Source organism: Saccostrea echinata, unplaced genomic scaffold, assembly GCF_033153115.1.
Source record: "Saccostrea echinata isolate AGI-Se365-2 ecotype Australia unplaced genomic scaffold, CSIRO_AGI_Sech_v1 ptg000054l, whole genome shotgun sequence".
Classification (NCBI taxonomy): domain Eukaryota; kingdom Metazoa; phylum Mollusca; class Bivalvia; order Ostreida; family Ostreidae; genus Saccostrea; species Saccostrea echinata.
In genome coordinates, this window is record NW_026889803.1 from 66,461,429 (window position 1) to 66,488,522 (window position 27,094).

The 27,094-nt window shown below is 34.0% G+C and overlaps 2 protein-coding genes across 2 annotated transcripts; both read right to left on the minus strand.

Annotated features, from left to right (window-relative positions):
• Positions 1 to 363: 363 nt before the first annotated feature.
• Positions 364 to 10,693, minus strand: LOC133172140 (blastula protease 10-like). The gene is made up of 13 exons (XM_061306963.1): positions 10,649 to 10,693; positions 10,458 to 10,506; positions 10,082 to 10,184; positions 9,441 to 9,547; positions 9,084 to 9,201; positions 7,887 to 7,953; positions 7,526 to 7,729; positions 5,752 to 5,878; positions 4,829 to 5,017; positions 3,119 to 3,244; positions 2,772 to 2,789; positions 2,552 to 2,632; positions 364 to 497 (listed from the first exon to the last, which is right to left on the minus strand). The coding sequence occupies exons 1-13, from the start codon at positions 10,691 to 10,693 to the stop codon at positions 364 to 366; spliced, it is 1,368 nt and encodes a 455-aa protein (XP_061162947.1).
• Positions 10,694 to 13,342: 2,649 nt separating this feature from the next.
• Positions 13,343 to 25,616, minus strand: LOC133205787 (zinc metalloproteinase nas-6-like). The gene is made up of 13 exons (XM_061341656.1): positions 25,529 to 25,616; positions 25,246 to 25,303; positions 23,534 to 23,642; positions 22,447 to 22,556; positions 22,089 to 22,206; positions 21,889 to 21,955; positions 21,246 to 21,449; positions 20,949 to 21,075; positions 20,694 to 20,864; positions 20,348 to 20,458; positions 19,700 to 19,825; positions 19,145 to 19,180; positions 13,343 to 13,580 (listed from the first exon to the last, which is right to left on the minus strand). Exons 1-13 carry the CDS (start codon positions 25,571 to 25,573, stop codon positions 13,501 to 13,503), a joined length of 1,362 nt encoding a protein of 453 aa, XP_061197640.1. The 5' UTR covers positions 25,574 to 25,616; the 3' UTR covers positions 13,343 to 13,500.
• Positions 25,617 to 27,094: the final 1,478 nt, after the last annotated feature.

The following is a 27,094-nucleotide window of genomic DNA, read 5'->3' on the forward strand; positions in this document are numbered from 1 at the left end:
TTTAAAATCACTCTAGCGGCTCGCTTTTGGAGTTTACACAGTTTGTTAAGACCGTCTTTGTTCTTCATATTGCCCCAAACAGTACAGCAGTAATTAAATTGAGGAAAAACAATTGTATTGTAAATTTTAAGCAATAACTCCGAGGACATGAATGATCTTAATCTAGATAAAACACCTATTTTGCCTGCAAGTTTTTTTTGTTAAAATTTCAACATGTTCAGACCACGTAAGACACCTGTCAATGTAAACACCAAGTAATTTCGCACAAGATACATTTTCAATAACAATACTGCCCACTTGAATAGATAGATTCCTACAGTTTCTTAACCTTTGTTCCGTACCAATTAACATACACTGAGTTTTTTAAAGATTGATTGTTAACTTGTTTTTCTCCATCCATTCTAACGTATTGATAAGATCGCTATGTAATTTATTTTCAATAACATTTATACTCTTATCTGAGACATCCTGAGTTGTATCATCAGCATACATATGAGCTGTTGAGTAAAAACACAAAATTTATAAACTGTGGTCATAAGGAACGTTTTACGCCTTTTATTTCAAATAATTTAGAAACATGCGATAAGTCCTTTAAGCAGTCTGGGTACATACAGAATAAAAAACAATGGCCCAAGTATTGATCCTTGAAGAACACCTATAGTAATGTCTAATTTTTCTGACTGAATACCATTCCACCTAACACACTGTGTTCTATTCGATAAATACGATTTGAACAAATTAAAAGAGTCTTTGCATATTCCAAAAGACAATAATTTGTGGAGAAGTACATTATGATTAACCGTATCAAATGCTTTGCTAAGATCAACAAATAAAACACCAGTAAGTTTTCCACTGTCAATGTTTCGTAACCATTTTTCAATTATACTATGAAGTGCTGTTTCGCATGAATGTTTGGGTCTAAAACCAGACTGTTTTTTATGGTAGTTTTTCATTGATAAGATTGTTACTCGTGAGGTATTCATAAAAAGAATTATGAACATGTCTTTCTAAGACTTTGCTTATAATAGGTAAGACCGAGACTGGTCGATAAAAAAAATGTTCACCTGCTTTATACAACGGGGTAACCCTTGCACTTTTCCACTCATCAACAAATACACCCGACTTAATTGAACAATTCAAGATATGCGTTAAAATATCTCCTATGACATGAATACTTTGTTTTAGAATTTTAACAGAAATTTCGTCTAAACCTGTAGCTTTTGAGTTAGACATAGACAGTACTTCGTGAATAACAAATCTTTCACTAACAAAAGGTATGGAAAACGAACCTTCTGGCATTTGTTGAGGTACCTTGGGTAGAGAATTGTCAAATTTAGAAGCATATTTATGTCCAATATTAGAAAAAAAGTCATTGAATTTATTTGCGATTTCTCGGGGGCAAGTTATTGTTTCACCGTCGACTTCTACGTGTGTTGTTGTAGATTTGGTTTGTTTTGAGGGAAGAAATTCCTTTATACGGTCCCACATATTCTTGGGCTTAGCGTGTGCCTGTTCAATTACCTCTTTTACAAATTCGCATTTGGCTTCGTTGATCTGGATTCCAAGTCGTTTACGTGCCGCTTTGTAAGCATTCTAATCCGCATCGGATTTGGATTTGAGTGCTTTCCGATGTAGAAAGTCACGTATTCTCATTTCTGATAATATATTGTCATTAATCCACTTTTCTGAATCCGCTCTGATGCGCCTTTCTCTCATTGGGAAGTGTTTGTCAATGATTTGGAAAAAAGTGTCTTTAAATAAAGCCCACATATCATTAACATTTTCTAGGTTTCTGATAGAGTTCCAGTTCGTCGAAGCGAGGTCGGACATGAACGCATATTCGTCTGCATGTTTAATATCTCTGTATTTGATGTATACATGTTTTTTATTTTCTTTGATTGCTTTATTTCTAATTGTATATACTAAATGTAGTCACTAATACCGATAGGAATAACACCAGAATTTCAGTAGAGGAAGTGGTAGACAACAGAAACTTGAATTCAGGAAGTAGAATGTAATTTTTTTTTTTTTTTTTTACTTTTTTAAAAGTTTTCTGGAAGAGGAAACATATAACGTTAGTTGCAAAAACATAAAATGTAGTTCCGACTACAGTTAATTCGTGAACATTTATGATGTAGGCATAAAAAATCAACAAATCAGAAACGTCATTTTCACATCAATCTGATAAATATTAAATGATTCTAAAATAATAAAACACAATTTAAAAAAATATATAAGTTTTATTATTGACAATGGTTTTGCAATTTCAATTTCTTGACATATCTTGACAAAAAAAGTAATGAATATGTAATGTTGATTATAAAGCATTCGATTGTGTTACATAGTATGAATAGTAAGTGCTACAAGCACACGTCACGTGATCTGTAAAGGTTTGCTGGAATCCCCGTTAAGAAAATCCTTATGTACAGTATTTCAAAATATCATACGCCAAATGTTTGACAATGGAATTTAAAAACATTTATAAATAAGATCAAAGAGCGCTGATTCATTGGAAGACATCGAGTTCTCAAGATGCATGACTTTTACAAACCCAGAATACTTATCAAAACCAATGGTAAAGCGAAGAGCAAAGTGGCGGATCCAACTTTGGAGGCATTGTTTTGTTCGTTTGCTGTAACAAAAAAAGGATTATAATTAAGTTGATTTGTTAAACAATGATTACTTTTTGTATTTTTTCTTGAGTATATGATATATTATTATGTTTTCTCCATTAACATGTTTGTATAATCTAATTAAAATTGAAGACGTACCTCCTAAAGGCTGACCCGCTGTAAAAGAAAAATAAATCGACATGATTTAGTAGCAGTAAAACAAAGACTTTAATTACTAAATAAATCTCTCATTTGTGGTTTGAATCGACCTTACTTTTATTGCTATCAGAATCATAACGATCATTGTTATTATCATCAGCTATATCATTGCCATCATTATAACGGCCCATCTTATAATAATCCTACCTATCATTGTAAGTATCATCATCATTATCATTGTTATCATCATCTTTCTGTTGATTATTGCCATTATCAAAATCGTTATAATCAGAAATAGCGGAGTTGTTCTTGACCAATTTAGAAGTGCATTCTTAATTAGATTATACCTTCACAATATTCACAAGTAGCAGCACAATTAGTCTCCATGTATCTCCTTACAAAGCGGTTAGAACAAAGTCCACTATCCCTCAAAAAGGTACAGCTGTTTCCCATGTCTTCACATACTTTGGCAGCTTTAAACAAAATATACAGATTACCAATAATCTGAAATATTTTCTTGAAATACATGCAAATCGTATAATAAGATGCCCATTGGCCACAACGCTCACCTGAATCACTTCGAACATGCTGTTCATCAGATTTTTTTTTCATATATATTTCTATGCAAAACTTTTATTACCTACAGGCTACTGTGGATCAACCCTACCTCCAAGAGCAATGATTTACACAAAACTAAAAATATACTACATGAGGATGTTTCCATATAAATATGACTATTCATGGCCTTGTTGTTTTTGAAAAGACAATTATTAAAGATTTTTTTTCTTTAATACTTCTATGTAAAACTTTGATCCTCCATTGTGGTCCCTGGGGGCCATGATTTTTAAAGACTTTTTCGTATAAATTACTATGCAAAACTTTGATCTTCTATTGCGACCCCACCAAACCTCCTGGTTCATGATTTGAACAAATTTGTAAGTACACTACGTCGGGAAGCTTTCAAATAAGTTTCATTTCTAGCCAAGTGATTCTTGAGCTGAAGGTTTTTAAGACACCACCCTATTTTTGCCTTTTCTTCATTATCCCTCCTTTAAAGAGGACTGGTCCTTTATTTTTTACAAACTTGAATCCCTTTTACCCAAGAATGCTTTATGGTAAGTTTGGTTGTGATTGGTTCAGTGGTTCTTGAAAAGAAATCGAAAATGTGAAAAGTTAACAGACAGACAGACGACGGGTGATCAGAAAAGGTCTCTTGAACCTTCTGTTCAGATGTGCTTAAAAGTGAGAAATATATAAACCAATAAATTTTACAGACACATTTTAAACGGATATTTAAGCCTTTACTGCATCTTAATGATTTTACGATGAAACTCAATTTTGATTAATTGAAATTAAGTTTTACTTACCACCACATTTGTTGCAAGTTTGTTTGCAGTACATCATCATATAGCGACTTCTTGAACAATATCCAAACAGAGCCCAGAACCCACAAAACCGGTTCATGTCTGCACATTCTATTTTAGTGAAATATGATTAAATAATGTAGGTCATTAAAAATACCCTTTATATATATATATATATATATATATATATATATATATATATATATATATATATATATATATATATATATATATATATATATATATATATATATATATATATATATATATATATATATATATATATATATATATATATATATATATATATATATATATATATATATATATATTGGCAGAAGTAGGTTAGATCATTGATGTATAAATACTAGTACATGTAACAAATAAAGAGGAATAATGTCAGATGTGATATCCATTAGTCTTCTAATCAAAGACTTCTGTAAGCTTTCAAAATAGGCCTCAAGTTCTTATTATGTCAATATTTTGGGGTGATGGGGGTTTTTAAGTGTGTTTTATTCGTAGTTTAAAAAAATAAGATTGAGCAAGAAAAAAGAGCGTATTTCATGTAAAAAAAAAGTTGCCGAATGCGGAAAAAGTCTTATAACTTATAATTTAATACAGCCAATTCTCTTCGTATGCTTCATTAAAGCTGAATTTAATCAGGCAAAATAGTAACAAAGAGACACAGCTGACCTTCAATAGGTGGCGTTGTTGTAGTTGTCACTACGCTGTTAGAGGTGGTTGTAAGTCCAGATGTAGACGTCGCTACTGGCGTACCCTGGCAATTCTGGACCGGGTTGTTAGCATCTCCAGTGGGACACTTACACTGACAATCTTTTCCAACAAATCCCTCTCCTGGACAGTTCTGAGCAGGACAGGAAGCTGGAAGATATATTTAATTGATATACGTACATGCAATCAAATGCAATTTAATTTACGATTTATCATATAGGTGCATTTCCCCACAGAAGTCAATGTCAAGATAAGTGCCCATCTTTTATTCCTGATTTTTTTTTTTTTTAAATCAAAGCTTTCAGAGTGAAAAAGGTACACGCATTTTAAATAAAAGGAATATGTAGTATCATCAATTATACATTCTATTGTGGAATCATTTAAGCTCGAGGTGACCAGTTTTTGTGGTTTGTTCAAAGCTTTATACACTGTAGAAAAGCTGATTTTTATGTGAACAAAAATGATTAAATGAAATACTAATAATTAACCGCAAAAGAGCAACAATAAGTTTGATAATCGCCAGGTAGTCGTAACACTAAGTATTCACAGCATTTCGTAACTTTATTGGGTAAACAAAATTTATAAATTTCGATTTTTAACTGATGCAAATTATAGCATATTTAGCTTTAGAATTCATAGAGAGTGTATTGCGAAGGCGAATATCTTGCTATAGAAGACAAACCTATACTTCAATATTCGTAGAAGGTTGTAAATATTTGGGTAAGGAGTACCCAACTTCACGAAATATAATGATTCTTCTTCGAAATAAATACAATCAATGAATTATTACTTCATCTTTCATCCACATCAGTCTAATTATTTAGCAGAAACCCCATGTGAATAATTTCTAAAGCATTATTTCCAAGAGCGAAATAAAATCTTACCAGCACAGTTATACATTAAATTTGCGAGTTTAATGTCACTGAAACTGAGTCCCGGTGCATTCCCGATAATGTTTTGAAAGGATTGGTCGATAGTTCTGACTGTGATGCCATTGTTGGTTGAAAAAGCCTGAAAATGACATTTTTAGAAGATTCAATCGTCATGTTAGAATTTTTAAAAAATTTAAAATCAACATTTTTCAAACGTCAGTTGCATCAAAATTTATGACTTTTCAATACTTTGTACAACCATTCGTCACGATAAATAAAAAACTAGGCTTTTTGATATCATAGACAACTCCTTCTTTAAAAGAAAAGGAACTCGGAAATTTTCATATCTTATGACTGGTCATCAAAATTACTTTGTAAAGATCACTACTGATTCTACAGTACACTAAAGTTGACATTAAAAGGATGCTGGAGTTCCTCATTGACAATATCTATGTAGACTTTGGAGACAGGGTCTTCCAACAAACTGTTGGAATTTCGATAGGCTCCTTAATTAGCCGACTTGTTCTCATATCCCTATGATGTAGAATTTATTTAAAAAGGAGAAAATACTGATGTGGCCTTCAACTCAACATTCAGATATATCGACGACGTTTTATCAATATAACGATAGTTACATGTACTTCCATGCATATGTTGACTCAACATGTCCCAGTGAACTCGAAATAAAAGACACCTTAGAGTCTGTCACATTTGTTTCATATTTGGATGTTTTACTGACTATAGACGATAAGGACCAACTAACAGCTAAATTGTTGACAAGCGTGGTGACTTCAGCTTTCCACCGTCAACTCTCCTTATTTATGTACTAATATCCTGCTATCACCTACATATGGTGTTTATATATTCGATACTCAAGAGCATGCTTGGAGTACGATCAATTTTTGACCCGAGAACCGATAAATAAGTTAATGTTACAGAGATTTCAACAACCTACTTTGAAGTCAGCATTTCGTAAATCCTATGATCGTTATAATGACCTTGTTAGCAAATACAACCTGTCATTGGGTCGTATTTTGACTGACATATTTCATACCAATTGTTAGGATTTCTTTTATACTAAATTTGACTACCGAATATTCAGTTTACCTGATCAATCCATAGGACTCACGGCGGGTGACCGGTCAACAGGGGATGCTTGTAATCCTCCCAAGCACCTGATCTGGAATTTTTTGGGGTGTTTTGCGTCCCCTTCACAGATTTGAATTGTTTGTAGGTTTTTTGAGATCGATCACTGTTCGTTATCTTCACCTTTTTCATTGTAATAGGACTGGAGGAAATACAACCATGTTTCAAACCCAGCCCGCCCACCCCCGGAAACTCTTAACAGCCTGGCCCCCTGAACTCCCGATGGATGTTCTACCACCTGCCAATGTTAGGAATCTGGCTTAGGCAAATGAATCTGCCTGACCATCATACACTGCGTAAATAAATAGCAGGTAAGTAAACCAATAATCAAAGGGAGTTCATTTTTTAATGTACATTGTTGAGAGATTTCATCACTCGTATTACTTATTGATAGATTTAATTACGTGATAAAAATCCATTAAAACCCCGAAAAATAAATCTCAGCAGCACGTTTCAAGCGAAATTCAAACTTACAAAAAAAGTGACTTAATGAAAGCAATGCGCCTTCTATATTTGTTGTCCGTTAATTAAACCCCTAAATATAACAGGAGTCTCGTGTCCTTATTTCTAGGTGCTGATCTTAATTTACAGATAATGTAATTATTACAAAGAAATAGAAAGACTACAGAAAGGAACATACTCGGGCTCCATAATGCATCACACTGAGGTAGTCGTAAGGTACCCCAAAAGTGTTGACCTGAGAAGTGGGCTGTTTTTCAAAGTTGAAAAGTAGAGCGGAAGCTATGTTTGCTTCCTGTATTTCAACAAATCCATCCCGATCTGGTCTACTCTGCTCGTGCCAGTAGCCAACTGCATGTCCTATCTCGTGCGTAATAATTCGGCTCTGAAATATGGTCAATATGACATGTATTTGTAACTTCCGGGTTTTTAAGATATAATATTTTGTATTATCCTTTATCTGAATTTGATACTCTAATAAAAGATTCCTTTCCTTTCTCTCGTTAGGTGATAAATTACTGCGTTAGTGTTTTGAGACTTACAATTCTGCATCCATTTGCAAGGCTGATAGGTTGAATATTTCCTGTTCTCCCAATGAAAGACGAACATCTAATCAAGACAAAACAAAACGTCAAAACAAGAACTCTTCGGGTTACTCCAGAATGAAAATATGCTGTCTGTTCCATTATTAAGACTGATAGTATTAATGTAGGAATTTAATTTAGAACTGTTTCTGCATAAAAGGATGTCTAAAATTATATATCGTGTATATGTAGATCATCGCTCCCTATATACATGTATTTGTTAACACAGGACACGGATTTCAGTAAATCCAATGGCTTAAAAGACACAGGGCGATACAGGTAATTACTGTGTGAGGTCACTGAAGAAAACGTGATAAATTTTTCTCATCTTTAAAAATTAAAATTTTTATGTTGAAACAGTTTTGATGTTTGTGGCACAGGGAAATTTTTTGTCGATATCCTTCCGCGACATTAAAATTCGGACATTTATCAAGTTCTCTGTCCCTTTTTCAGTCTGATGATACAAAAAATGACAAATTCGATGATAGATGTTATACATTATTTACTACATAGCCTCTCAGATGCAAAACACTGTAAAATTTTTCCAAGCCAAACTGTTTGATAACTCTGGCTCTGACTTTTTGCAGAATTTTTTTATAAAGTGAAATTTGAAAAGCCATACTACAAACGAAATGCATACATCTATGACACAAAATGACACCAGTGCACTAGCCATGCTGTCATCGTTGTCCACTAGACTACTAAACCGGGAACCATTGGATCATGTCCGGGTTTGGGAGCGATTACGGAGGGTGACTGGGCATATTAAGGGTGTGGTATTTATATAATTTACTATTCATTTTGCTAGAATGCATAGATTTAATGTCATGACAGAGCATAGTGAGAGGACGCGTCTACGCAACTTTTCCGACAAGCTTTTTCCTGATTGTTTGATACATCCAAAAAGTATATACAATCAAACAGACGGCTTTTGAATATAAAGAAATTCAAAAATGAAATTTCAGACGAAGCTACAAAATTGATAAATTGTAAACATATAGGACATGTTCATATTATCCTCCAGAACATTTGCTACAAATGCAAAACAACCCCCCCCCCCCCAAAAAAAAAAAAACGATAGAATTAAAATTTGTTATATAAAATCCTTTCTCGCGTCGGGAAGTTATGAAAGAAACTTTCTGTAAGCCTTCTTACCCATCGCCATTTTGAAACCTAATAGCAGCTGTTTGTGAAGTTCTCAGAGGGAAGGTCAGGCACGTCTGTGTCCTCCATTCGTCGAGGGCAGCGTTTATCTGGGCCAGGGCGGCAGAGCCTGAAAACATTAAATGTACAACATATGAAATACTAAATGTTCAAATGAATAAATGAACTATGATACATCAATTAATCTGGGTCATGGCGTGAGAGTCTGAATGATATAGTATGATATATATGATATAATGATATGAAATATAGAATAAATTGGAAGTTTCTTTTGAGGAAACAAAATTTACATTTTCATCTAGTAGACTTTTATTTTATTTGTATATAGATATGTCGGGTGTAACTCACTGAATGTACTAGGTGCTATCTCGTATGGAATGATGTTGTTGGGCCACCTCCGTCTTTCGTCACGAATGGCCTTCCTTCTTTTCCTCTTACCGTTTTTTTCTTCCATTCTGTTCACAAGGGATGAAAAGTTTTACAATTGTGAACAAATAAAGCATGACGGTAAAAAATACAAAAACTTCTTTGTTGTATGTGTACGTTGATTTGTTTTTGTTTGTTTGTTTGTTTTGTTTGTGTTTATTTTGATTAGAATCAGTTTGTCTTGATCAGTTTAAATGTACATGTAGAGCGAAAAGATAAAGGGCATAGAAACGGGGGAGTTTTCTAGGTAAATTAATTGTTTATTACAACTTAATGAATATAAACTTATTCCATTGTCTCTAAAGACGATTCTTAGTTCAGATTTCATTTAATGAAAGGGCTAGTATATAAAATACAAATCTAAATTCTTTATCAGGGACATTTTTACAGGGGAAGGAGAAGTTAATTTTGTATTCAAGTGTCATGTTGTAAATTTTGTATTTGCTGCCACCCGGTAAATTCAAAATTTACAACATGACACTAGAAGATCGTTGAAGCATCTTATCTGTTAATTTTCAATCTGTTAATCTGTTAATTTAAAAATAGTTAAGTTATGTCTTCACCTTTCTTTCTCTTCTGCGAGGAAATCGTCCAGAGTCATTAATATGTCCAATTCTTTCCTGACTATTCTAGAAGACTCGCTGGACACCAAGTCATATGCCATACCTTTTAAAAACAAAATTCAATGATAATAGTAGTTTGACGATTAACAACAGGTTAGACACAGGTAAAAAAGATATCCTGATCTGATACCCATTGTTTTCTTTACAGTAAAACAGTGATTAGCAGTTATACCTCACTAGTTTTGTAATCATAATCAGCAATGAGGACATATTGTATGCTCTGATTGTTCAAAAAAGAGTTTATGTCAAGTCTGAGATAATGCTTTCTTTTCGATGCTGAAATAAATTCTTTCTTCATAATTTATAAATTACTCACTGTTGTTATTAGCATTCTTTATAGCGGTATCTATGGACATGCTTTCCGTCTGTTTAAATAAAATAAATTAAATATAAATAAAACAAATAATGAATTAATTGATTATCACTCTTCAATTTAAATTGATTTTGCATGTAATTCTTTCCTTTTTAATTTGCACCAACTTTTCCAGATCTAACGAATAATTTTACCTTAAAGACAAGAGCAAAAATCAAAGCACATCCGAAAATCTTCATTTTGGCTAATAGTGGTCTCTACCTCGTATCACTGCAAATTTTATCCGTCGATAGATAATTACATTAATTTATATGATACAAACTGTGTAATGCTGATGTGTCAGATCCTATTCTGTTACATGTGTCCGACAAAGTCTCCCCAAAATACGCATTTTACACAAACGTAATAATGTACATGTAAGGTATCTTACTAACTATATATGGTCACAATGAAAAAAAAAGAGAGAAAGCGGCGTTCATTTCTTATTAACAAATATTGTATTTTAAAGTTAGATCGTAAAAACTTATTTTCTAGCATATTGAACCATGGCGATTTACCGTTAGTATGTTTTAGCAGGAAATACAGAAATTTGTTAGCCCCTTAACAACGGTTTATGTCCACTTAAGGCAATGACCCCATAAAGGATGTATTATATATTAAAATGACCGTGTAAATAATCGGACGTCACAAGGCGTATTACGACAGGGATGATGAGGCTTTGATGCATAGAAAAACTCGGATCTCATTCACATACATTCGGTACAAGTTATTAAACCATTATTCCGATAGTGACTTTGTTTCCTTTTATTTCACTAAACGAAACGATTTGCGTTTCCATGTGGTTTTGCTTTGAAGTGGTTCTTCGATCATTTGTTTCCATTTCTAGCAAAAAAAAAAAAAAAAAAAAAAAAAAAAAAAAAAAAAAAAAAAAAAAACATTAAATCTTTAGAATATTTCAGCATCTTATTCATTAATTACTAGTGATTTACAAGTAGAAAATGAATACATCAAAGCCAACCCCAGGACTGTACCTTCTCGATTGGACTATCAATGTTAAAAATCCTCTAGATACTAATAAAAAAGTAAACTTGACGGGTACAGAGGATATCCAAAGGTGTAATGTATTTTATTATGTGAAAAACTTTGGAAACTAAAAGCTTAATCCATGACTCATGAATTTCAAATTTTGGTAAAAGATTGAGCATTCAATGTAATTATACAACCAGTTTGCTCTCTACGTGTCCCTTAAAAAGGCGATTTATAAAGTTGTAATTTATTTCCAATAAATGATCAACTTAACCCCACTCTAGGACCTGTATCATCGATCCAGAGGCCATGATTTTCAAATTTTGGTAAAGGGTCATGGCTTATTGTAATCTTGTAAATATTTCTTAGCATGAATATAAGTCTTTTCATCATATAACTTGAATCTTAAAAATATGTGTTGCACTCCTGACGAGATAAATATAGATCTGAAACACAGACCCTGTAATTGATAAAACTATTTAGTAAAATGTTCTTTGTGTCTTAATTTTCAAAAATAAAAATCAAAGAATCATATACTGATTAAAGTTTTTTCATGATGGGGAGCAAAAAATCAAATGTTGCACTCCTGACATTTTTGGATATGCACAGATACTTGACTCTCATTAATGCTGCTTGTGATTTATATAACATTTTTAAGTTTTAAATTGTATAACAGTTAATGTTTTACACTTTGAAAATTCTTTTATGAATTAATTGCCTTTCAAATTTTTAAAATTGATTTTTTTTTGGCAACACTACATTTTTTCTGTTGCACTCCTGACATGGTATAACATTTTTTTTCAACATCAGCCATGATCATGACCAAAACTTGGTCATACAAAAGATGCTACAGTTTAAATTTAAGCTCAATACTTTGAATATTATCAAGAAAGTCTGTATTTCCAACATAAACCGTTATTATTTATTTAACAGATCTTCAAAAAATTTGAATTTTCAAATTGTCACAAAAAGGTGTTGCACTCCTGACATTTTTAGCATCATTTTGGGGCATAAATTGTATCGAGATAGCATGTTTTCAGACACTCATCTAAAGACATATGCTGAGACAAAAAATTATTCCCATTGCCTGTATTTGTAGTGCAGGTTGATAAAGATATATTTGTTTTTTTTTTAAATTCATCCTGATCCTGTCTGTTAAGTTGTCAGATGTAGTAACTTAGGTGTTTACTTAAACAATAAAATGTTTCATTGTTTTTAATGCAGGAATAACGGTCGCGACATTGCAGAAAAAGAACTTGCTAAACGCTTATGTAATTTTGTCTATAATGGGTGCAACCGTTATTTCCTGCATGAACAAGTAAAGAAAGACATTTTATTCTTTATATTTATATCTGTATTAATTATTCGTATAGAGTTGATGAAAGTAAAATGTTGTATTATTGGTCTGTAAATTACCTTGATGGAAGACCCTACTTTTCAAGAAATCTTTCAGAGAGATGGCCTTAAAAAACCATATAAAAAACTAACTTGATCATTGTTAATGCAGTGATAACAGGAAACGGTTCTCATAAGAAATATATGGGAAATTATTTAGTGAATGTAAATATTATTTTTATTATTGTCTTTTTTTTACTTGTGCGGTTGTTCTGGTTAAACGCAGATGAATGCTTCATTTTCTCGAGTCTGTCTGATGGATGAAATTTAATGAGAACTAAACGACTGAAATCTTGAGTGAAGTTTTTAATGATTTTAAAAGATACAAAATGAAAATAAATATTCAAACAATATGAACAAAAAACCTCAAACAATTCTAGTTAAAGATATAAAACAATTCTTCATTTATTCAGTGCATATAACAATCAAAATAAGCAAAGAAAGTTGTTAAATGCTGCTTGCATTAATATTAGGTTTTTTTTTTAATTTAAACGAAAAATATAAATTAACTTATGATTATATGTATATGAAGCAAATAAAATTTTAACACACCTATGACATCCAACAATAAAATCTATGTAACTAATGCATTCAAACAGCGTTATTTTTTCTTATATTTTTTTCATTATAATAACACACTCCAAACGATGAAGACAGGGATCAAGATAAGCATGGTGGTGGATCCAAGGTTTGATGCTTTGCTTCCTAAAATATATATATAATTTCAAGTTTTAGTTCACAGCATCTTGTAAAGTTTAATAATCAAAGTCTTAATGTTCTTGCGGAAGTTCATAAACTTTTCTTGTAAAGCTTTGAACCACACTAGAGTGCCCCTTTTTAAAGTCCCAGAGTCAATGCTTCGAATAAATTTAAACCCATATGAATATTCCGATGTAAACGGTTGACACATATTGTGTCCCCACCCGTTCGACTCTCTGCTGGGATCCAACACTATCCCTTGGCACCATGTGTTGAACAAATTTTAATCTAGATTTCTTCAAATGCTTCCATTTTAGTATGATTAACTGTGGCTGTCATGTTCTAGAGAAGATTTTTAAAAAGATTTTTTTTTAATCGATATTCTTTTATTAAACCGTTATCCCCTATTGTATCCCCATCCTAGGGTAGGGATCACGATTTTAATAAATTTGAATCTAAACTATATGAGGGTGCTTACTGACCAATGTCTTCTAAAATTCCATGCCAATTTAGCCACCCCACCCCCTTTTAGTTTTAGCCATAGCCCCTGTAATCTATGCTTCCTTGTGATTATGACGTATTGCAACCATACTGTTCTTTTGAAGATTTTTCCAAATGTATGATTTAATGTTAACCCTTAACTCTCTGTTACTGCCCTAAATGAAATATATGGAGATAACGAACAGTATTCAAGCTCAAAAGTCCATTAAACATTACAAAATAGGTGCAGAGCAAACACGGACCTCCAAAACATCAGAGATGGGATCAGGTGCCATGGAGGAGTGAGCATCCCCTGCCGACCGGTCACACCTGCCGTGTGCTCCTTGTCATGATCAGGAATAACGGAAAAATCCGTCAATAATTCAGTGTGTAAATAATTGTCTAACAATTAGTATGAAAAACGTCAGTCAGCATTTGACTCAATGATAAATTGTATTTGCTGACAAGGTCATTGTATTGACCATAGAACTTTCGAAATGAAGACTTTAAATGAGACTGCTGATATTCTTGTTTCATCAACTTGTTTGTCAATAATTTACCTCGTTTTAGAAATTGTACATACGTAGAGCATGCTCTTGCGTATCGAATCAACTGAGTGATATAAACCTCGTATGCAGGTGATGAAGGTATATTGCTGCATAAGTAATAAAAGTGGACGATTGAAAAGTTAAAGTCATCACGTTTATCATAAAGCTTGGTTGTTAGATTACCATTAACGTCTCTTTCAAGTAAGATATCCAAATATGAAACAGATGTGTCAGACTCTGTAGTATCTTTTATCTCAAGCTCACCGGGATATATCGTATCGACATAAGAATGGAAATAACCATTGTTAATTGACAATACGTCGTCGATATATCTAAAGTCGAGTTGAAGGCCACAGCAAGTGTTTTCTTCTTTTCACGTATAAGATTTTGGACAAATTCTGCTTCATATGAATAAAAATAATTCGTAAGGAACATGATGTAATCTTTGAATCTTTATTACATGGACTTGATTCCATATCAATATTGTAATCCTACCCTTACTGGGATTTTTTAAATCTTCATGTGTAATCTCAAATGTCAATCATGTCACCTAAATTTACCCCGCCCTTGCCCAGGGGGATGATTATTTTCATATTCATTGAATATACTGATGTATATATTCTCAATTAGGAATACTTTTCGTAAATTTTCTGGCCTAATTGTTCTTGTCTAGAAGAATTTCAAATGACCCAGCCTTACTTTCACTATTTTTGATTATCTCTTCTTGAAATGGGGCGTTTTTCTTTACTCCTCACTTAAATATTTATAGCAATGGAGAAACTTCAGGAGTACTGTACAACAGTATATTCAGAAGTGGTGTAAACCAGATGTGGATACCTAAAAACTCCTTTTAGAAACTTTTAGAAAATTTGAAATCACAAAATTTTAACAAAATCAATAACATCAAAACGTACGAATTTTCAACACTTTATACAACCATTCCCCACGATACATTAAAGTTTTTCAATCGTCAACTTGCCTTATTTATGTAGCAATATACCCTTGTCACTTGCCTATGGGGTTTTGTCTTTCAGTTGATTCGATACGCAAGAGCATGCTCTACGTACGATCAATTTTTAAAACAAGGCAAGCCACTGACAAACAAGTTGATGAAACAAGGATATTATTTGTTTGTTTGTTGTTTAACGTCCCTCTCGAGAATTTTTCACTCATATGGAGACGCCACCACTTGCCGGTGGAGGGCTGCAAATTTTGACCTATACTGGGCACTCAGGGCCATTGGGCAATGAGGGATCTTTTTCGTGCAAGCACCTACTGCGACACAGGACCTCGGTTTATACGGTCTCATCCGAAGGACCGGCCTCCACGTCCCGCAGTGGATTTGAACCCGCGACGTAAGGAGTAACTCCTTACATCGCGACTCTAGAGCAAACGCTCAAACCACTGCGCCACGAGGGCGACAAACAAGGATATTAACAGTCTCATTTGAAGTCATCATTTCGTATGTTTTCAGGTCGATACAATCACCATGTCAGACAAGAGGCCCCAGGGCCTTAACGGTCACCTGAGTACAATACAACAATTTAGAGGATCCATACACTGATAAATGAAGCTTTGTTGCCCAAAAGCAAGAAAAATAGTATGATGAGCATCAACAAAGTAATTTGTATAGAATCTATCTGTCCCCCATTTATCACTATTACCATGCAGACTATTAACAAAATGTCTATTTTTAACCCCATATTATGACTTCTCACATTGGTCTCTCTTGGCGTTTGAAGAACATTTAAAAAATAAGTTATTTTTGCCTCACTTTTATTCATCTATTATTTCCAAGTCTACCTGATCATTAAAACTAGGAAAGTACTTTTTGCATTATACAATAATTATTCTTGCATAATTCTCTTATTCTATTAACCTTTCAAATGCATTATTTACAGTGATTAATTATCAAAGGTGAATGGCAAAGGGGAATAACTTTGCTTAGCAGAATACAAGTTCATAGAGCCCTGACCAGGACCAGAATACTTGACTTAATAATCCAGGTGTTCAAAATTCTGGTAAAAATATCCTTGCATATTAAAACTTTTACTCTGTTTGCCTCGAATATGCCCAGAAGAATACAAGATTTTCAAAGAAATGCATGTTCACTATGTTATTAAATAAATAAAGCCCCCCTCCCCCTTTACACCAGAAAATCTTACCCAGGGGCCATGAACTAATAATTCTGGAAGAAGCATTTTGCTCGTCATAACTATACACTTGTTTCTTTGCTTTATTACCAGTAGTAGAAAAAATATTTTGAAAGAAATTATGCATTTTCACTATAAAATCAAAAGAGCCCCCCCCCCCCCTCAGAAGAACCCCTGACCCAGGGGCCATGAATTGCACAATTTTGGAAGAGGCATTCTTCCTTATCATAACCATGCTCTTCCTTTGTTTGAACAATACCAAGGAGCAGAGAAGAAGATTTCGAAAGAATTTATGCATTTTCCTTATATATCAATAGAGCCCCGACCTAACACCAGAACCCTTCATCCAGGGGCCACAAAATTCACAATTTCTGAGGAGGCATTCTTGCTCATCATAACTATGTACTTAGTTTATTTAATATCCAGGAGAGAGAAGATTTTCAAAGAAATAATGCATTTTCACTATATATACCAATTGAGCCCCACCCTGACACCAGAACCCTTGACCCAGGGGCCATGAAATTCACAATTTTTGAAGAGGCAACCATGCTCATCATAACTATGCACTAAGTTAGTTTATTTAATACCCAGGAGTAGAGAAGATTTTCAAAGAATTAATGCAAATAATCAAGAGAGCCCCCCCCCCCCAGCACCTGAACTCCTGACCCAGGGGCCATGAAATTCACAATTTCTGAAAAGGCAGCCATGCTCATCATATCTATGTTCTTAGTTAGTTTATTTCATACCCAGGAGTAGAGAAGATTTTCAAAGAATTAATGCAAATAATCAATAGAGCCCCCCCCCCCCCAACACCTGAACCCCTGACCCAGGGGCCATGAAATTCACAATTTCTGAAAAGGCAGCCATGCTCATCATATCTATGTTCTTAGTTAGTTTATTTAATATCCAGGAGCAGAGAAGAAGATTTTCAAAGAATTAATGCATTTTCACTATATAGTCAAAAGAGCCAACCCCTCCCCCCCCCCCTTACACCAGAACCCCTGATCCTGGGGCCATGAAATTCACAATTTCGGAAGAGGCACTCTTGCTCATTATAACTATGTACTTAGTTACTTTATTTAATACCAAGGAGCAGAGAAGAAGATTTTCAAAGAATTAATGCATTTTCACTATATAGTCAATAGAGCCACCCCCCCCCCCAACACCAGAACCCCTGACCCTGGGGTCATGAAATTCACAATTTTGGAAGAGGCACTCTTGCTCATCATAACTATGTACTTTGTTACTTTATTTAATACCCAGAAGCAGAGAAGAAGATTTTAAAAGAATTAATGCATTTTCACTATATAATCAATATAGCCCCGCCCTAACACCAGAACCCCTGACCCCGGAGCCATGAAATTCACAATTTTAGAAGAGGCATTCTTGCTCTTTATAACTATGTACTTAGTTAGTTTATTTGATACCCAGGAGCAGAGAAGAAAATTTTCAAAGAAATAATGCACTTTCACTATGTGATCTATATAGCCCCACCCTAGCACCAGAACCCCTGACCTGGGGCCAAGAATTTCACAATTTTGGTAGAGGGCTCAATGCTTATTACAATGATGCCAACAGTTTGACTGCTTGATGTCCAGGAATAAAGAAGAAGATTTTTAAAGATTGCATTAATTTTGGTGGTTTTAGCCCCACCCCTCAGGCCCCAGGGGGGCAGGGACCATGAAATTCACAATTTTTGTTCCCCTTCACCCATAGATGCTATATGCTAAATTTTATTGAAATTGGTTGAGCGGTTTTAGAGAAGAAGCTGAAAATGTTCAAAAGTTTACGACCGACGAACGACGTACGACGTACGACGACGGACAAAAACGGATAGCAATAGGTCACCTGAGTTTACTCAGGTGACCTAAAAATACAACCTATCAATAAGTCAAATGCTGACTGACGTTTTTCATGCTAATTGTTAGGCCATTATTTGCACACTGAAACTGTCTACGGATTTTTCCGTTTTTCCCGATCGTGACAAGGAGCACACGGCGGGTGTGACCGGTCGGCAGGAGATGCTTACTCCTTCATGGCACCTGATCCCATCTCTGATGTTTTGGAGGTCTGTGTTTGCTCTGCTCCCGATTTGTATTGTTTGAATGGACTTTGAGCTTGAATACTGTTCGTTATCATCCATATCCATATTTCATCATTTGAAGGAATATATTTTACCCAATGGCTATTTGAAAAGTCGACAAACGACAGTGGGACGACGGACAATCTTCGATCATAGAACTCACTTGAACCTTTGACTCAAGTAACCTGTTGTACTAAGTTAATTTCATTTATTTTCAAATTCATCTCTCGAGGAAAAGCCTAATTTTTTCTAGAAATTAAAAAAAAAATAAACTTTTTTTTTTATTTTGCATAAAATATATCTTACTTAGTGGGGTTCCATCTGCGCTTAGCAACTCTCCCGCTGCAAGGAAAAGCAGAAGTATATCACAAAGCAGAATAATTTTGAAATATTATAAAAACTTAAGAGCTCTCTATACACTGCACACTAAAGAGTTCTGATTTTTGTGGTATTTTTATGCAGATAAAGTTATCTGCCCTTTGATTAAGAATAAAATAAATTAAATGTACAGTTTATTACTTTATTTGTGATCAAATCAAGCATTTATAATATTTTAATAGGCCAAGATGAATAGATTGAACACTTCATCTGCAGATATTTTGCCGACTTAAGTAAACAACAATGATTTATGTTCATTAGTACTTCATTGTCTTTGAACATTTTTCCTGGGGGTAAATGCAAGGTACCCTATGTTTAAACCTGATAGAAAAGCTCAATGTTTAAACCTTAACACACTATAATTTTCTCAGTGTCCCAAAAATATTTTCCTCTGGTGTATAGAGGGTCCTTAAGATAATATTGTGCAAAAACATAGACTGGCAAAGGTTAGTTTTTCTTGTCCATTTTTGCCTGTTGACATACCCCTACAGAAGTTACAAGTGGCGGCACAGTTAGATTCCATATAACTCCTCACGAACTGGAGAGTACAAAAGCCTCGGTCTCTCAGCAGACCACATGACTGGCCCATGTCTTCACATCGCTTTTGAGCTGAAAGATTTTATAAAAATTGCTTCATGACAAGGCGATTTCTTTCAGAAAAATAGAACCTTTATTTTAAGCCTTCTTAGATGATAAAGTTAATATTCATTATTTTTCTAAAATAAAAATACGGATTTATTTCAGACCCCCATCCCCACTATACCATCCCCCCTCAAAATTGGTAACATAAAAATAGACATTTCCCCTTATTTCAACTAGGATGGGTTTAACTAGAAGCATCACAATGTAAGCATAATAATATAAAAATATCCGACAATCAATTTTCTTTCCAACCTTGGCGGAGGCTTGTGACCACCTTTTCTTAATGAAGAGAGGGAGGGGTAGCGGAGTAGCTGTGCCTCCCATTTTGTGCCAAACACATAACCAGTTTTACTAGATCAGTTTCTGTGCACAAATTCATTTTGCCTGATCTTTCCTTCCATTACACTCCCCAATACAATGTTTTATGTATTTTCATGACTTTGTTTTTGCTGATATATTTGTCAGCTGGTTGTGCCAATGATACATTACCATTGCAGAGGTTACATGCTGCTTTACAATACATCATCATATACCGGCTCCTACTACAGTAACCCTGTCCCGCCCAGTAGTCACAGTAACGATTCATATCCTCACACGCTCCTAAAGGACATAAAAACGAATAAAATCAACCGCAGCACAGAAAACACAGTCCAGGTAATGTCCGTCACTAATTTAAAATTTCAACTGTAACTGAGTCTAAGACCATATTAGTTATTGCGAAACAGATCATATAAGACATTCAAACCAGGTTTTTTTTAAGTAAATTGTCAATGAAAACCAAGATTATTATTTGAAGCAACATTAACAGATATAAGCTAAGGGAAGAGGGGTTTACCTTCCGTTGGGGTGGTGGTTCTGATTGTTGAAGATGAAACAGATGTGGTGGTCACTAAGGTGGTACCAGTACAGTTCTGGACTGGGTTGTTTGGGTTGTTAGTGGGACATTTACAAGAACAGTCTTTGCCGACAAAACCTTCTCCCGGGCAACTCTGAGCAGGACAGTTCTCTGAAGAGAGTAATTCAGTTTTTATAAATCAGAAATTAAGAAGACAATTTCAAGTTGGATATTCTGGTTGACAAGGAGTCGTACCTGCACAGTTATACATTATATTGGCAAGCTTGATGTCATTATAGCTGAGTCCGGGGGCTCTACCAATGATATTTTGAAATCGGGAATCAATTGTCTGTACTGTAATTTGACCATTAGTTGAAAAATCCTGAAATAATCAAAAAATGCATTATAATAAACATGCTTATACACACATGGATAATGCACGCCAAATTACAAGTTTTCCATTTGAAATGGCAACTCAGCACTTGTCTCTTTCTCTTAAAAGAAATCATTCATTTAATTCCACGGAGATTTTGCATGAATAGTAATCCTCACCCTGGCTCCGTAATGCATCACACTTCTGTAATCGTAAGGTACATCAAAATTATTCACTCGACTTGTTGGGAGCTTATTAAAGTTGAAGAGAACCGGCTGTGGTATATTTTCAGTGCGAATCCGGACAAACCCGTCTCTGTCCGGCCTTGACTGTTCGTGTTGGAATCCAACAGCGTGTCCCATTTCGTGGACCACAATTCTCCTCTGAAACATTGAAGGATATTAGTTTACAGCTATTTCGCCTTCATCTTCGTTCTAACTACAGTAGTAAACTGCAGTAGTTTACGTAGATAATATAACTGTAGTAAACTGCAGTAGTTTACGTAGATATATTGAATCTCTGTAAGAATATTTGTATGGAAAGATTATCTCTAGTTATAAAAAAAGATGCCAACGTTGTTCTTTTAGTTTTCTAATGATGATTTATCAGTCACTTATTATTAATTTATTTTAATTATACATACGTATTTAACCTTTATAACATTTTATCCAGCTATAAGTTAAGGCAACTATATTTCGCGTCAATTTGATTCTTTTCATTTGTAAAAAAAAAAAATCATTCATACTGGATGTCAGAAGGTGTATATTAAGAAAAATTATTGGAAAGAGGATTACCTCTTTGTTAAGTGTAAAAAGCACTTACTATACGGCATCCCCTGGCCAAGCTGATCGGCTGAACACGGCCTATTGTCCCCACAAAAGACGAGCATCTAGTGTAAGACAAATAGAAACTTGTTGTAAACACTTTATCTATCTAAAAATTATTTTAAAATGTACAATTAATTCTTTTACTTGTACATCTACAACAATAACATAATTTGATGCACATTAAACTGAACACACCCCTGGCCATTTTCAAATCTCACGGCACTGGACTCCCCACGCCTCTCTCTGAACACGACACACGTTTCTCTGTTCCAATCCTCTATTGCCAGGTTAATCTGATTCCGTTCTGTCTGAGCTTTAATTAGAAGTGAATTGCAAAACTCACTTATCGTTCGATGATTTACATTGTATTTAATTTATTAACTCTGCTTCAAAAAAGAAGTTAAAAATACATATATATTTTTTAATATATTTGTATCTAGATTCTCTTAGAAACAGTGTTAAGCATATTCAAATTCATTTTCATTTTGAAATAAACACAGAGCTTTGTGAAGTACCATGTTTTAAAGGCTCTAATGATTTCAGTATAACTCACAAAAAGTGTTTGGTGCGATTTCATAGGGAACTATTTTTCCTGGCCATCTGCTTTGTTGGGATCGGATCGCTTTCCTCTTCTTTCTCCTACCCATTTTTTCTTCTGCCATTCTACGAAATTGTAAATTTAATGAAATAGAAAATATATCTTCTGTGAGAATAGTGTACATTTTTCCTTTTAATTTACCTGTAGATGCTTTAACAATTAGCTCACTGAGTTTTCCTGTATAAATAACTTAGTATTTACTTTATCTGTCAATTTCACACAAACACTACAGAGTTACAGTTTTGGTGATATGCTGAGGTAGTGGTTGGTGATATGTTTAAGTATTATTATATAATTATTTACTAGGTTCGAACCAAACTGTTTGTCTGAGACCGTTAGGCCGAGGGCAACAATTTGGTTCGAGGGGTCAGCAAAACGCACTTTGCCGAAGAACACAGTCAATAAATGTTGTTTTTTAAAAATACTTTTTCTTTTTTTTTTTTTTTTGATATATCTTGTGCTGGCCTCCAAGATGCACAAACGGTCCACTCTGCAGGCTTACATCAATTTTTTTTTTACCACTTAGTAAAACACTGGAAATGCTCGACTTTCTAAAAGAAATCACTTATATAGAAAACAATTTTTAAAGGTACAACAATTAGTTATGTGTTGAGGCGCTGTATGGTGATTTGTATAGGTAGTATTTAGGGATATCTTGAGGTACTGGTTAGTGATATGCTGAGGTAGTATTTTATGATAGCTGAGGCAGTTGGTGTTATGTTGAGGCAGTGTGTTCTGTTATGTTGAAGCAGTGCGTTGTGTTATGTTGAAGCAGTGCGTTGTGTTATGTTGAGGCAGTGTGTTGTCTTATGTTGAGGCAGTTTGTTGTGTTGTGTTGAGGCAGTGTGTTGTCTTATGTTGAAGCAGTGCGTTGTGTTATGTTGAGGCAGTGTGTTGTCTTATGTTGAGGCAGTGCGTTGTGTTATGTTGAGGCAGTGTGTTTGTGTTATGTTGAGGCAGTGCGTTATGATGTGTTGCAGCAGTGCTTGGTGATATTTTGAGGTAGTGCATGGCGATATATTAAGGTAGTTTTTGTTAATACCTTTCTTTTTCTTGTTGCATATAATCGTCTAATGTCATCATTATGTCGTGTTCTATTCTAACGGTAGGATTCTCTGAAGATCCACTGGATACTAGATCAAAACTCATACCTAGAGTTAAGTAGCAAATCACAAAATTAACAATCAAAATTCATACCTGTGCAGGTGTATAGAGGGAAATCACCTGCCATTACTAACGATCAAAGTGCATACCTTTTTAAACGACCTACGAAAATCTTTCTTATAACGATCAAAATTCATTCTTGTCGTTTTGTACATATACCATACATATGTCTCAAGCACAAAATTGACTCAGGATTACTTAAGACTGTGATTATAGTATATATTGGTTTGTTCCGGTGTAACATGCTGACCAGAGAGGCACTAAATCGGAAAGTCAGCTTAATCATTTTGATGAGAGGAAATATTTGATTGCCAAAGGTGAAATTTACGACTCTGAATCATATTTTATCACATTTAAATATAGGAGATTGTTTTACATGATATAAATGGCTTGATATGAAAACATTAAAACCATCTTTGTTAAGTAGTTAGGTAATATACTTAAGAGGTAAGTATATCCACTCAGGGTTTTGAAATAAAATTTTCCCCCATTAACTACACACTAAAACATAAATAAAATATAAGTGTTAATTACGGAAAAAATAACGAGATTTAAGGAAGGAACATTTTATACTCTTATACTGTTAAAATACTGGATATAAGATGAGTAAGAAATAATATCCTATTCTTTCCGATAAGTACCAGCCCAAAACATGTACCTGCACGAATCTCGTCAAGTAATACATATGTATTCCGGAACGAAGGTTTAAAACAAAACACAGGCATCCCCAGAACATGAGCCCACACAGGTATACCCAGAACACGAACCCACAACTCAACAGGAAATGGTCACCTGCACTACGTGCCCAATACACACATTCCCTCAACGCTGGAAAAGTATGCTGGCAAAAATACTATCAAGTATCAACTATGCTTTGTGTATATAAACCACCTTTGAAAACCGGACATATTTTGGATATAATTCCATTAGTGACCAGTTGCCGCAAGCACATTGTTTTTATCGTCGTATCTTGAACACTTGGATGCAGATCAAAGAAAACAATCGGTCTCGTTATATACTATTTAACACTTGCAAGAGGCCACTTATCTAATTAAAGTTCTTAGTTCGAATTTCAAATGTCAAAGAGAAGCTCACGACCAGTTTTGCTCTGGACGGTATCCTACAACACAAAAGTTCAAACTGTTTTTTTTATCCATTCCTTGTTCTTTCTTTACCAGAACCTTGCTGGAAAACTATGATCTTTGAATATCTAATTTTGATTTAAAATCCAGTGTTTAGTGGACGTCTTTGCATCCAAGCTACACCCTCAATTACGCACTTCTGAATAGATTTATACTCATCAGGGAGAGAAACTTTATCTCAAAAGGATTTTTATTGACAAGAATTTTTTAAAAATAATTTATTGCATTTTGTTCTTAGGTTTGATATTAATTAAAATCAGAATTAACTTCTAATAAAATACCAGCATATTGAATGAAAAAAATAAGGTAGATAAAAGGAAACTTTTCTAATGACATAAAGATGTTCATGTAATTCCGTATTTATACATTTGGACACAATGGAGAGCAGTTGATACTTATATATATATAAATAAGCTAATAAAATATGTATAAATAATCTATTACTCACTGTCATTGCTGGCCTCCATCAGTATTTCGTCCAGTGTCTTTTCTTCCATGGCATCTGCCTAAAAATAGAAATATTTTTCATTCAAACGTTAAAATGTATTTTACAAAAATTTGCGAATACAATATTTAACTGTTCAGTCGCTTCTCTCCTTTTTAACTTAATTTTTGCATATTTTTATAACAAGAAAAATAAAAGATATATTTCTTGCAAACCTTCAGAAGGTAGACTTTCTTATTTCACAGATCTATACTGACCAATAGAAATTAATTAAAACTTTCCCTACCTTTAGGTACAAACAAATAGCTATTAAGAGTCCTAGAGACTTCATAGTAGTGTTTCTACTGATCTGACGACTTTAAGGGTAAACTGTAGTTTTTGCCTTCCCCCTTCCATTTATATAAGTTGTCGCATGAGTCACTTCATGTACGTAGTGGTGTGCTCTCGTGCAAATTCTATCTCGGGTGCAATATTCTGAATTTTAATTTATACATAATATTACTCATGAAAAGTGAATTGGATCGGGCAGCAGGCAAAGCCAATTTCAGCCACCTCCCTACAACATTTCTGAATTTTGCATGTATAACAAAACTTCGATATTAAGAAATGACGACTTACAATAATTGGTTTTAATTAATTAAGGCACTTACTCAACATGTGAGCAGAAAATATGTATCTCAGATTCAGGGAATTCTAAAATAAAAACACATTATATACTTGCATGTAGCATCAAAGTGTGAAGCTTGTCCAGGAAAAAAATATTTAAAAAAATATATAGAAAATGGAGAAACTTATTTTTAAAGAGGGGGGGGGGGGTAGATTTTTCCTGATTCTACTGAAAAAATACTGTACAGTGACTTTTTTCCAGAAAAGAGCATAGATAACTTCTTGCCTTGTACTACAATATGAATGTACAAATTTTCCATGAATAAAGATTTTTTTGTATGGGGCAATATCTAAGAAATTAACTTGATAATCTAACACACACGCACACTTGGATACCAAGGACATATTCTACTCATGTTGTACACTAATCCCCCTGGTCAGAGCCGTCTCATCTGATGAGTAGGAGAGAATTGCTGACTTCCTCTACTCCTAGTTTGAATCATTATCCTGTACGGAATTCCGCGACTTCTAGTTACCCTGCCAGTTCGGTAATAACTCCATATATGAGCGAATTACATTTGCTTTCTCAAGGATCAGAAGTCTTGTCTAAAAATTAAATTATCAAGTTTAAGTCCATTTTATTTTCTCTTTCAAATATTTCAAAGTGAGAAGTAAATGAATATTCTGAAACACTACGGTTAATTGCAAAACTCAATCGCTTTGGGTTTTTTTCTTTGAGTGCAAAAAGGTTGTAGCCTACACATCATTTTCTCAGGGATAAAAATTTGGTTGAATAAAGGGGTGGGGAGTTGATAATAAATTGTTTTTTGTTGCAAATGCGAAAAAAGAATTCATTGCAATCCGCACTATTATGTTTATAGTTTTGCTTTATATTTAAGGACAAAACTATTCGCATAGGTGAAATGTTTTAAGCCAAAGTTGAAGTGTTATTAATATTAAGTCTGTATCAGAAAATTTCATCGAAAGTAATAAGTGCAGGGAATGCATGAAATTGATAACTTGAAATATATTTGGTTAGTAGGAAATAAAACGTATTGATCGAATGTTAATTATTCAGTAAGGAAGTTTCCATATTTCCTGAGCAGAGTATAAGGATGAGTTAAGAGTTCTCAGTTTTGTTAAGTGGTCTTCATATCACATTATAAACTGAAAATATGTCTACAATATTATTTTTACTGGTCAAATTGAAATTGTAGATGTCTGGGTTTGCAAAAATGCTCCCTTT

Bases quoted from the DNA above. Each gene is read 5' to 3' on its own strand.
- LOC133205787 (XM_061341656.1), bottom strand. From the start codon at position 25,573: ATGAAGTCTCTAGGACTCTTAATAGCTATTTGTTTGTACCTAAAG. The intron at 25,304-25,528 runs GTAGGGAAAGTT...TTCTATTTTTAG, and splicing joins CTATTTGTTTGTACCTAAAG to GCAGATGCCATGGAAGAAAA. The intron at 20,459-20,693 runs GTAAACCCCTCT...TATGTCCTTTAG, and splicing joins AACCACCACCCCAACGGAAG to GAGCGTGTGAGGATATGAAT.
- LOC133172140 (XM_061306963.1), bottom strand. From the start codon at position 10,693: ATGAAGATTTTCGGATGTGCTTTGATTTTTGCTCTTGTCTTTAAG. The intron at 10,507-10,648 runs GTAAAATTATTC...TTATTTAAACAG, and splicing joins TTTTTGCTCTTGTCTTTAAG to ACGGAAAGCATGTCCATAGA. The intron at 7,730-7,886 runs GTAAGTCTCAAA...ACCATATTTCAG, and splicing joins TTGCAAATGGATGCAGAATT to AGCCGAATTATTACGCACGA.